We start from the raw sequence: 13,348 nt of genomic DNA on the forward strand, positions 1-13,348 counted from the left end.
TATTAAGAGGAGTTGGCAAGAATACACAGAAGAACTGTACAAAAAAGATCTTCACGACCCAGATAATCACGATGGTGTGATCACTCACACTCACCTAGAACCAGACTTCCTGAAATGTGAAGTCAAGTGGGCCCCAGGAAGCATCACTACGAAAAAAGCTAGTGGAGGTGATGGAATTCCAGTTGAGCTATTTCAAATCCTAAAAGATGATGCTGTGAAAGTGCTGCACTCAATATGCCAGCAAATCTGGAAAACTCAACAGTGGCTATGGGACTGAAAAATGTCAGTTTTCATTCCAGTCCCTAAGAAAGGTAATGGCAAAGAATGCTCAGACTACTGTACAACTGCACTCATCTCACACGCTAGCAAAGGAATGCTCAAAATTCTCCAAGCCAGGCTTCAACAATACATGAACCATAAACTTCCAGATGTTCAAGCTGGTTTTAGAAAAGGCAGAAGAACCAGAGATCAAATTGCCAACAACTGCTGGATCATCGAAAAGGTAAGAGAGTTCCAGAAAAACATCTATTTCTGCTTTATTGACTATGCCAAAGCCTTTGACTGTGTGGATCACAATAAACTGTGGAGAATTCTGAAAGAGATGGGAATACCAGACCACCTGACCTGCCTCTTGAGAAACCTATATGCAGGTCAGGAAGCAACAGTTAGAACTGGACACGGAACAACAGACTGGTTCCAAATAGGAAAAGGAGTACGTCAAGGCTGTATCTTGTCACCCTGCTTATTTAACTTAAATGCAGAGTACATCATGAGAAACACTGGGCTGGATGAAGCACAAGCTGGAATCAAGATTGCAGGGAGAAATATCAATAACCTCAGACATGCAGATGACACCACTCTTACGGCAGAAAGTGAAGAAGAACTAAAGAGGCTATTGATGAAAGTGAAAGAAGAGAGGGAAAAAGTTGGCTTAAAACTCAACATTCAGAAAACTAAGATCATGGCATGAGGTCCCATCACTTCATGGCAAATAGATGGGGGAACAGTGGAAACAGTGTCAGACTTTATTTTCGGGGCTCCTAAATCACAGCAGATGGTGACTGCAGCCATGAAATTAAAAGATGCTTACTCCTTGGAAGGAAAGTTATGACCAACCTAGACAGCATATTAAAAAGCAGAGACATTACTTTGTCAACAAAGGTCTGTTTAGTCAAGGCTATGGTTTTTCCAGTAGTCATGTATGGATGTGAGAGTTGGACTATAAAGAAAGCTGAGCATGAAAGAATTGATGCTTATGAACTGTGGTGTTGGAGAAGACTTTTGAGAGTCCCATGGACTGCAAGGAGATCCAACCAGTCCATCCTAAAGGAGATCAGTCCTGAGTATTCATCAGAAGGACTGATGTTGAAGCTGAAACTCCAATACTTTGGCCACCTGATGTGAAGAACTGACTCACTGGAAAAGACCCTGATGTTGGGAAAGATTGAAGGTGGGAGGAGAAGGGTATGACAGAGGATGAGATGGTTGGATGGCATCACCAACTCAATGGGCATGAGTTTGAGTAAGCTCCGGGAGTTGGTGATGAACAGGGAGGCCTGGCGTGCTGCAGTCCATGGGGTCACAAGGAGTCTGACATGACTGAGCAGCTGAACTGAACTGAAAGGCTGACATGAATTGTTTTCTATCATTTCCATGATCTGTCTTTTTTCCTCAAAATGCTTCTATATTTTTAAAGGGTAGGGACAATGTATTATAATTCTGTTTCTCCTGTATCATTATCTATCACAGGCCTGAAGGAACTTCATAAACGACAATCTATAGGCTAATTTGGGAAATATAAATTGCCTCAATAACCTTTTATAAAGATTGTTGTTTTTTTTGAATTGACATAAACCTGATGATATTAAAAAAAGAAAAAAAAAAAAAAGAAGAAGCAGCACTACCCATGACATTTTTCACAGAACTAGAACAAATAATCCAAAACCTATATGGAACTATAAAAGACCCAGAATTGCCAAAGCAATCCTGAGGGAAAAAACAAAGCAGGAGAAATAACTCTCCCGAACTTTAGACAAAACTACAAAGCTACAGTAGTCAAAACAGAGGTACTGGTACAAAAGCAGACAGACGGATCAATGGAACAGAATAGCCCGCCCAGGAATAACCCATACACAGAGGGGATGGTGGTGGTTTAGTCGCTAAGTCCTTCCCAGCTCTTGAGACCCCACAGTATAGCCCACCAGGCTCCTCTGTCCGTGGGATTTCCCAGGCAAGAATACTGGAGTGGGCTGTCATTTCCTCCTTCAGGATCCTGACCCAGGGACTGAACCCACACCTCCTGCATTGCAGGCAGATTTTTTATTGCTGAGCCACCAGGGAATGGTGGCAAGAATATAAAATTGGAGAAAAAGACAGTCTCTTCAGGAAGTGGTGCTGGGAAAGTTAGACAGCTACACATAAATCAATGAAGTTAAAACACATCCTCACACTATGCACAAAAATAAGCTCAAAATGGCTTAAAGACTTAAACATAAGACATAACACCATAAAACTCCTAGAAGACAGCATAGGCAAAACATTCTCCAACATAAATTGTACCGATGTTTTCCTTAGGTCAGTCCCCCAAGGCAACAGAAATAAAAACAAAAATAAATAAATGGGACCTAATCAACCTAGATAGCATATTCAAAAGCAGAGACATTACTTTGCCAACAAAGGTCTGTCTAGTCAAGGCTATGGTTTTTCCAGTGGTCATGTATGGATGTGAGAGTTGGACTGTGAAGAAGGCTGAGCGCCAAAGAACTGATGCTTTTGAACTGTGGTGTCGGAGAAGACTCTTGAGAGTCCCTTGGACTGCAAGGAGATCCAACCAGTCCATTCTAAAGGAGATCAGTCCTGGGTGTTCTTTGGAAGGAATGATGCTAAGGCTGAAACTCCGGTACTTTGGCCACCTCATGCGAAGAGTTGGCTCATTGGAAAAGACTCTGATGCTGGGAGGGATTGGGGGCAGGAGGAGAAGGGGACGACAGAGGATGAGATGGCTGGATGGTATCACTGACTCGATGGACGTGAGTCTGAGTGAACTCCGGGAGTTGGTGACGGACAGGGAGGCCTGGCGTGCTGCAATTCATGGGGTCGCAAAGAGTCAGCACGACTGAGCGACTGAACTGAACTGAACTTACAAACTGAATCAAACTTATAAGCTTCTGCACAGCAAAGGAAACCATAAAAAACACAGATACACACAAACGAAAAGACAGTCTACAGAATGGGAGAAAATATTTGCAAATGAGGCGACTGACAAGGACTTAATCTCCAAAATATACAAACAGCTCATACAACTCAACCACCAAATAAAACCCAAGCGAAAAACAGGCAGAAGACATTAACAGACATTTCTCCAAACAAGACATAGAGATGGCCAGTGGGTACATGAAAAGATGTTCAACATCATTAATAATTAGAGAAATGCAAGTCAAGACTACAACGAGGTACCACCTCACACCTGTCAGAGTGGCCATCATTAAGATGCCTACAAATAACAGATGCTGGAGAGGATGTGGAGAAAAGGGCACCCTCCTTCGCTGCTGGTGCGAGTATAAACTGTACATCCACTATCGGGAACAGTATGGAGGGTCCTCAAAAAACTAAAAATAGAGCTACCACATGATCCAGTAATCACACTCCTGGGCACATAGCCAGGCAAATCTAGACTTCAAAAAGATATGCACAACCCTCCATTTGTGTGTGCGTGCTCAGTTGCTTCAGATTTATCTGACTATTTGTGACCCCATGGACTGTAATCCACCAGGCTCCTCTGTCCATGGGATTTTCCCAGCAAGAATAGTGGAGTGGGCTGCCGTGCCCTCCTCCAGGGGATCTTCCTGACCCGGGGATCGAACCTGGGTCTCCTGCATCTCCTGCACTGCAGGCAGACTCTTTACCACTGAACCACTGGAGAAGGCCACCCTAGGCTCATAGCAGCACTGTTTGCAAGAGCCAAGACATGGACACAACCTAAATATCCATGGAGAGATGAACGGATAAAGAAAAGGTGGTGCTAGTCAGTCATAAAAAGAACGAAATGATGCCATCTGCAGCAACATGGATGCAACCGGAGATTATCATACTAGATGAAGTCAGAAAGGGAAAGACAAACACCACACAATGTCACTTATACGTGGACTCTAAAGTACGGCACAGATGAAGCTACCTACAAGTCAGAAACAGACTCGTGAACACAGAGAACAGACTTGTGGTTGCCAAAGGGGAGAAGGACATGACATTTACCTATGACATTTAGCACGAATACATGGAGTTAGAAGATGCAAGCTATTACATTTAGCACGAATAAATGGAGTTAGAAGACGCAAACTATTACATTTAGCACGAATGCATGGAGTTAGAAGACGCAAGCTATTACATTTAGCACGAATGCATGGAGTTAGAAGACGCAAGCTATTACATTTAGCATGAATACACCACCAGGCAGGTCCTACTGTATAGTACAGGGAACTATATCCAACCCCCTGGGATAAACTATAATGAAAAAGAGTATTTAAAAAGAATGTAATTTTAAAAAGCAACTGAGTGAACTAACTGCTTTATAAAACAAAGCCATATTTCAGATATACATGACTAGATTTATGACAATATCACTGTGACTCTTGCTTCATTAAACTTAGACGTGACAAAGTCAAGACGTTCTGCATATGAAAAACGGTTGAACATTTTATTGGATCTGTGAGACTCCCCAGAATAGACCATTTAATCTTGTATTTCTTATTCCGCCTCTCAACTGGTCAGTTATAGTTAATCTTACCTTAAACTTGCCATCTGATGAGAAGATGCTAACCCATTTATTATCATAATCAGCAATGATTATGTCCCCACTGGGATGCACAGCTACTCCTGTGGGACGCTGCAGCTGCCCAGGAGAGCGTCCTCGTATGCCAAAACGACTTTTGAACTGTCCATCATTGGAAAATATCTGAAAAACAAATTACATTCATTGCAATGTGAACTAGCGCAGAAATCATCAGGGCAAAAATAGGGAAGAATATTTGTCGTAAGGACTACAGGGCAGAACATGCAAGCCCTATTTGAAGTAAAGCCTACACACACAAGATAAGCTTCCCTTTCTTTTCTTGCATCGTAGGCCTTAAGTTGGAGAAGGCAATGGCACTCCACTCCAGTGCTCTTGCCTGGAAAATCACACAGATGGAGGAGCCTGGCAGGCTGCAGCCCATGGGGTCGCAAAGAGTCAGACACGATTGAGCAACTTCACTTTCACTGTTCACTTTCATGCACTGGAGAAGGAAATGGCAACCCACTGCAGTGTTCTTGCCTGGAGAATCCCAGGGACGGGGGAGCCTGGTGGGCTGCCGTCTATGGGGTTGCACAGGGTCAGCCACGACTGAAGCGACTTAGCAGCAGCAGCAGGCCTTAAGCAGGAAACTGCACCGGTACCTATTTTATCAATGTAAGTTGTTAAAGGTATACAATTAGGAGCCATACCTGCACACACTGGTTGTTACTGTCAGCAATCAATATCTTCCCACTTGTGGATGCTGCTACCCCTTGAAGATTTGTGAATTCCCCTTTATTTCTTCCTTTGGTACCTAAAAGTAAATGATAAAACCACAGAAAATTAGGACTCTCCTTGGTGGTCCACTGGTTAAGACTCCACGCTTCCACTGCAGGGGGCACGGGTTTGATCTCTGGCTGGGGGACTAACATCCTATGCGACACATGGGGTAGCCAAAATAACAAAACAAACAAACACCACAGAAGATTAAGCAATAGAGAGTTAGATTTCTCAGTTATAGCAAGAGAATTATTCAGTCCTCTATAAGTAGCCTGAGAATGCAATGGTTTTTAAATTACACTTTAAAAAAAAAGAGGAACCCTTCCCACTGACCTAATCCATATTCTACTAAACTTGTCTTCCAGACCAATAAAGTTTTTGCAACATCACATTATGGGGGGCATATACCAATCTTTTCTTATTAAACTGTGGCTGCAGACTGATATGATTAAAATATATTTAGATTCCACAAAGACATGATTATAAAAACTAATATTTAGTGGCAGAGGGTCTTATTCTGGGGTCGTGCCAAAATTCCTTCTGCAAATCAGCGTCTCTTAGAAACCTGGACACTTGACTTTCAGCACTTTTAATGAACCACAAGGTCACAGGTGTTACAAAACCAGCAGGCTTATATTCAACCACTGGAGTTATCTACGAACTATTTTCAAAGACTCAGTGTCTCACTAAGCTTATCTCTCCTGTAAAAGATATCCTGACATGTTTTCTAGATTAAATAACTAAGAAAGGCAAAAGAAAATTAATCAGTGTAAGTAACAGCCTCATCCTTCCTAGAGTTTTTCACCAAAGAGATGAAGTAAGAGGGAAAAAAAGCTTAAAGGTATCTACGGCTAACAGATGTTTGTTTTTATTTCAAAAGAAGTATTTATAACTTATTTTAATAGGACCATGTAAATATTAACGGATGGAAATAAAAGGAACTTTGCTCAGAAATGACTGGGAAGGAGGTTTAAATTTTCACAGTTGGAGAGCGGGAGCTATGCCTCAGTTTTATAATTTCATTTACATTCAAAAGAGTAACTTGATATTTGTTTTTAGACGTCAATGCAATTTCCCAGGAGAGCAAAAACAGGCTGCCAGTGGCCAATGTCAAGGCCCTATTGAGGGTGCTTAAGAACAGGGAGACTCTTCAGAAACTTGGCTTCTGCACTTAGGAAGTGAAACTGCGACAGAATTAAACTTAGAACAAAACCGAAGACAGAATCCCCGGGTGAATCATCCTATCAGCTGGTTCTTATCAAATCCACAAGACAGTTGTTTTATTGAAATCCTGGGCCCTAACACGATGACTCATGATCTCTGTCTCTTTTAAGAACATGAAATAAAAATCTGATCCTCAAAAGAATGTCTCGCACGCTGTGGGATAAACGGTTCTATTTAATTTCAGATGTTTCAGAAAAGACGATCTTTATACTTAATCTGCACAAGATCCCTTGAATATCAAGGTCCATGGGATCAGCTAATACTTTAAAAATGGTGTGTTGATACCTGTTTGTGTTGGGGAGAGGGGCAGGAAAAGAGGTGGTAGGCCCTTGAAAGCGGTACCTGCCAACACGGTATTAGCTTTGGGGCATTCCTTCTGAAGTCTGAATAACAGCTGATTAACAGGAACAGCAAAACGAAAGAACAGACAGAAGCAACAATTCTTCTAAAATGCTCAGTTTACACTTTTTAAAAGGCAGTGGGGGCAAGGCCAGGGTCTCTCGAGAATAACAGCTTAATTTATCAAAAACGTTGATAAACAAAAGCATGGAAGTTATTAGCAAGATAAGGAACTGAGGATCAGATAAAGAAACATAATAAAAAAGAGTCCTACCAGTGGACTGGAAAAGAAGTGACTGTAAAGAAAACCCAGGCTGTTGTGTAAAACTGGAAGTTTACCCATGGCCCAGAGGGCATGCAGGCAGAGGAAAGAAATATTGAAAACAGGACGGGAGTAAGAAGCACCTGGACAGAGTAGACGAGCACTGGTTTGCTGTTCTTAAACCTGCCTGTTGCCCTCTTCTATTTAACTTTTGGCTCATCCTGCTAACAATGTGTGTGAGTCTCTCAGTCCTGTCCAACTCTTTGCAACCCCCTGGACTATACTGTCCGTGGAATTCTCTAGGCCAGAATACTGGAGTGGGTATACTTCCCTTCTCCAGGGGATCTTCCCAACCCAGGGACTGAACCCAGGACTTCTGCATTGCAGGTGGATTCTTCACCAGCTCAGGCACAAGGGAAGCCCCATTCTGCTAAGACAAAGCCTGTTCTATTCAGCGAAGGCTCTGCAGGCAGCAGCAGTTGAGGTTTGAAAGGAAGGAAAAAAAAAGAGACTGTGCTTCAATAGATGTTCAGCGGTTCCTCTGTCAAAAAGATTTAATTGTCCTTCTGAAAAAACAGAGGTGATGCAGAAGGAGGGGAATACCTGAGCAAAAAAATATGGACACCTTTTTTTGCTCTGCAGAAATAAACACACATTTTTGAGGGTCCGTAGAAATGGGAAACAACTGTACGGGGGACGATAATTTTAAAATTCGGTCAGACATATAATTGGCCTCCGTATCAATATCGTTTGGAACAAGGGGAAAGAAGACTCTGCCAGTTTGAAATGGATGTGAGATGCTCCGTACAGGCTCTGAGAGGAAAGCATCTACAATACAGAGGACCACACTGCGGGCGGAGGTCCTCCCACCCCCTCCACGCCCCAGGCTTATGAGCTGGCCCAGCCGTCACTCTCAGTCTCAAGTTAAGAGAGCCTGAGTCCGCTGCCCCACATGTCAGTAAAATCCCAGGGCTGGAGGCACATCTGTTAGATGGCTTATATATTTTTAAAAACATTAGATGGAACAGGGAATGCCATTTCCTGAGGATTAAAGGAAATCCAGCAACATATTTGAGGGACAACCCATGTTGACTAGTTTTACAAGGAAAATCTTAATGTTGAGTAATGATACACACAGAATCATTATGCTGAAATGCCCAAAGTCCAAGTGTTTGAAAAGTGTCTTGGGTCCAAAGTAAACAGAAATTCCAGAAGTTAGAAATAATCTGGAGTGATGCATTCCTCTTCAATATATTTAGTAAATACTATTTAGGCCATAGAAAAATTTCTAGCCTGCCAATAATTAAGGAAAACCAGTTCTTTCTTAACAAATGTTAAGTGAAGCATAAAACATACATAGTCATCATAAAGTCTTTCCTTGTCTAATGGCTACATTTGGGCCAGTACAATGAGTAATGTGAGTTTTTAAAGTAATTATAAACAATCTGGTAACAATTCCTTAAGATAATTATATTTGTTTTCCCCAGATTTTAAACTAGCCTATGAAGCACAGAATGACTCTTTATCAGCTTCTTATCCATGCTCCTGCCCATGCCTCCAGGAAGATTACAGAAGTAAGGTAATAAGTTCCTGGGCTGAAATAGGTGATCGCAACTGCAAATTTCTTCCCACTCCCACTCCAACCTAGTAAGAAAATTAACGCTAAATAAACCTAGATACTTAGAATTGGATAACGCAAAAGGACAAAAAAGCCAGACACAGGGTTTAACAAAGGATCTTCAACCAAGTAGGTGCTTAGCATACATTTGCTGAATGAATTATGAATGACTGAGCAAGTGACAACCCACATTATGTCATGGGAAAAGGAAGTGTTCAGTAATACTGACAGCACTTTCATATACATTCTCTGATGCACTCCCTGTAACAACCCCGAGAGTCATCAGCAGGATAAATATTATCAATCCATTTTAAAGATGAGGAACTGAAGCTAGACATATCACAGAGTTAGCAAAGAGACATAGCAATGAATAAAACCTGGTTCTCCTAACCCTTTACAAAATACATATTTTTAATACATACATTGCTTCTCTCTAAATGGGTATCAGGTTTCTGAAATGAGGACAATTATTCTTTGGATTCAAACGAGCCATGCTTGCTCCATAAAAATCTTTGAGGAAATTCTGCTTTAACTGGTTCACTGTCTCCCTCACTAAACTATGATGAGCTCCCTAGGGGAAGCCGCAACATCTGTCCTGTTCTCTGCTGCAGCTTACAATACAGCGCAGTGCCTGGTACTTGGTAAACAGCAGTGGCATCTTTCCACATGTGAAATGCAAGAGACGTTCCCAAGGATGAGTTTCTTAAGGAGTAGGTCAGGGTTCCTATAAAAACCTCAGATGCCAAATTAGCACACTCTCCTTCCTCAGAGATTTTAGAGAGGGAAGATGATGCCTTGCAGAAATGAGGCAGGGAAGAGGGGTATAAATTATCATGTCTTCCTGTAAAGCCTCTGAACTCATGCTAAGTGATTTTATACAGCCATCTGCTATCACAAGAAAGCACACTGATCTAGAGTACAAATGAATGGTTCATTCACCACTTCCCAAGGACTCATTAAGGTATGGCGGATGAGTTGCATAATCTGAAACAATTCATCTGTAATTCTTTCATTCCCTCCCACCTCTTCAGCTTCCCCTTTGTTCAATGCTTTTCTTAAATAGCTCACAAACCAGCTCATGGCTTTTAGTCAGCAAACGCTGACAGTGCAGGGAAAAACAATCTCTTGATGTTTTAAGGCTTTATCAACAGATGCGCTAAGCCACTCCCCTGCACTCCTTCAGGTTTGTTTAGCAATTTAGCATTAGAGTAAGACAATAATTCACTCACTGCGGGCATATGTTACGTTTTCACGTGTGGGAGGTGTCAAGTATCTCAACTTTGGAAAACTGCGGAAGTTGACGGAGATTTCAGATGAAGAGGAACTGCTGTGCAATTAAAAAGGCAGGGGCCTCAGAGTCACAGGTGGCTTGGTTCCTTCTCGGGCTCTCCCGGGCCTCCATTCCTTCAAAGCTAAGAATGATTATATGTCGTTCTGGTCATTTGGTTCATGAGCTGTTGGGCTGGGGAGGAGCTCTAATTTCTACCACTAGCCCTTTCTACTGTGTAAGAGCTCCCCTTACGGCTGATATCAATGAATTCAGTAAAGAGGCAGAGACAAAATTAACATACAAAATTCAGTAGCGTTTCCACACACTAACAATGAATTTTCTGAAAAAGAAACAAAGAACTTGATTCCACTGACAACAGCATCAAAAACAATAAAGTACTTGAAAGTAAATTTAACTAAGGAGCTGAGAGAGTTCTTACCTGAAATCTACAAGATATTAATGAAAGAAATTGAAAAAGACACCAAGTGGAAAGATACTCCATACTCGTGGATTGGAAGAATCAATATTGTTAAAATGTCAATACTACCAAAAGACCTCTACAGATTCAATCCAATCCCTATCAAGAATCCAATGGTACTTTTTACTGATGTTGTAAAAACACTCCTAAAATGTATATGGAACCACAAAAGACCATGAATAGTCAAAGAAATTCTGAGGAAGAGGAACAAAACAGGAGGCCTCACATTCCCTGATTTCAAGCTATAATATAAAGCTATTGAAATCAAAACAGTATGGTACTGGCATTAAAAACCAATAGACCAGAACAGAACTGAGCCCAGAAAAAATACCCAAATATACACAGTCAACTAATATTTTGACAAAGGAGCCAAGAAAAGATAGTGGCTTCAACAAATGGTGCTAGGATAATTGAATAATCACATAAAAAAATGAAACTGGACCTCTGTCTTACATCATAGACAAAAGTTAACTAGAAAGGGATTAAAGATTTAAATATAAGTCCTGAAATCAGGTCTTATTTCTTCCTAGAAGAAAACACAGGAATAAAGCTCCCTGACATGAGCCTTGGTGAAGATTTTTTGGATAGGATACCTAAGGCATAAGAAAAGAATTTAAAAATAAACAAGCAGGACCATATCAAACTAAAAAGCTTTTGTTAGCGAGCAAAAGAAACCATCAGCAATGTGAAAAAACAAAAAATGGAATGGGAAAAAATATTTCTAACTAGGTATCTAACAAGGGGTTAATATCCAAAATATATAAAGAACTTACATAATTCAACAGCAAAAACCCAAATAACCCAATTAAAAACTGGGGGAAAGACCTGAATGGATATTTTTCCAAAGAACAGTCACAAAGGTCACATGAAAAGAAGCTCAAGATCACTAGCTATCAGGGAAATGCAAATTGAAACCACAATAAGATGCCCCTCATGCCTGTTAAAATGGTCACCATCAAAAAGACAGATTAAAATATGGTGGCAGGCTCAACTAAAGATTCCTCATGCTGCAATGAAGACCTGGCCCAGCCAAACAAATTAAACAAACGGGGTGGCACGGGTGTGGATTACTGGTCGTCATGCCCTCTTGGTAAACTGGTAAGGCCACTACGGAAAAACTGGATAAAGGATCTCTGAAAACTAAAAATAGAACTACCACATGATCCAGCTTTGCCACTTCTGGGTTATGTTCCATGTCTGGTTGAATAGTGTGACTAGTATTCAGTCATAAAAGGGAGGAAATCCTTCCATTTGCGACAACATGGGTGGACCCTGAAGGCATTATGCTAACTCAAGAAAGTCAGTGAGACAAAGACAAATAGTGTATGATCTCACTAACACGTGAAATCTGAAGCAAAACAAAACAGCACTTCCCTCCTGGTACAGTGGTTAAGGATCCTCCTGCCAATACAGGGACAAAGGTTCGATCCTGGGTCTGGGAAGATCCCCCACGCTGCCGGGCAACTAGGGCCGGGAGCCACAGCCCCCGAGCCCAGGCTCTGCGACTCCTGAGCCCACGCTCCTAGAGCCTGCGCTCTGCAACAAGGGAGACCACAGCAATGAGAAGCTTGTGACCACACCTAGGGAGTGGCCTCTGCTTGTCACGACTAGAGAAACCCCTTGAGCAGCAATGAAGACCCAGTGCAGCCAATCATAATAAATAAACACAATGAAAACAAAACGGAACTCACAAAAAGAGATCAGACCTGTGGTTACCAGAGGCAGGAGGGTAGGGGAGAGGCCGCTGGAGATGGAGGAACTTCCCTGGTTGCGTGGTTGAGAAAGTGGCGCTGCTGGGACTGGAACCAGGGCCATCCAGCCGCCCGCCCACAGCCCTGACCATTCACTCACATCCTGGATCACTGGAGTCAAGCAGCCGGAAGCTCACTTGGGTCCTAAAGTCCTGCCTGCTCCGTCCTAAGGATGTTGCCGCTGCTGCTGCTGCTGCTAAGTCGCTTCAGTCGTGTCCGACTCTGTGCAACCCCATAGACGGCAGCCCACCAGGCTCCACCGTCCCTGGGATTCTCCAGACCAGAACACTGGAGCAGGTTGCCATTTTCTTCTCCAGTGCATGAAAGTGAAAAGTGAAAGTGAAGCCGCTCAGTCGTGTCTGATTCTTAGCGACCCCATGGACTGCAGCCCACCAGGCTCCTCCATCCATGGGATTTTCCAGGCAAGAGTGCTGGAGTGGGGTGCCATTGCCTTCTCCGCCCAAGGATGTTAGGAATCTGCATTTCCTCTCCACTGGCCGCATCACTCAATCCTAGCGCTTGTAAGAGCTCACGTGACTGCTGCAACAGGAAGCAGCCCCTGCCTCCCGGGGAACACTGCCGGTAGATCCCTAGACGCTCTGGAAATCAGTATCACAGTAAGTCACCACATCACACTACACTGTTCAGCGCCCTCCGCTTCACCCACACCGTGACGGGTCTCAAACCTCAGTGCGCAGAAGGGTTGTGGAGCCGGAGGCATGCAGATTCCTGGTCCCTTCCCCAGAGATTCTGATTCTGTACATGCAGCTTGGAATCCAGCAATTCTCATTTTTGCCAAGCACCCCAAGGAACTCAAGTGGTTTATGGGAAACACAGGTGTACAGATAAAAGTTTCTG

The 13,348-nt window shown here is 42.6% G+C and overlaps 1 protein-coding gene across 11 annotated transcripts in view; it reads right to left on the reverse strand.

The window, feature by feature from the left end:
* TRIM2 (tripartite motif containing 2) overlaps nucleotides 1-13,348 on the reverse strand; it is a 186,602-nt gene that overhangs the window by 18,021 nt on the left and 155,233 nt on the right. For all 11 annotated transcript variants that reach the window (XR_011249760.1, XR_011249759.1, XM_069556661.1 and 8 more), the window contains 2 exons: nucleotides 5,479-5,582; nucleotides 4,784-4,951 (listed from right to left, as the gene is read on the reverse strand). Coding sequence is in view for 9 of the 11 variants with exons in the window: in XM_069556661.1 (XP_069412762.1) it covers nucleotides 4,784-4,951; nucleotides 5,479-5,582 (272 nt within the window). In the remaining 2 variants the exon portion in view is untranslated. The remainder of the gene's footprint in view (nucleotides 1-4,783; nucleotides 4,952-5,478; nucleotides 5,583-13,348) is intronic.

Source organism: Ovis canadensis, chromosome 17 (genome assembly GCF_042477335.2).
Source record: "Ovis canadensis isolate MfBH-ARS-UI-01 breed Bighorn chromosome 17, ARS-UI_OviCan_v2, whole genome shotgun sequence".
NCBI lineage: Eukaryota > Metazoa > Chordata > Mammalia > Artiodactyla > Bovidae > Ovis > Ovis canadensis.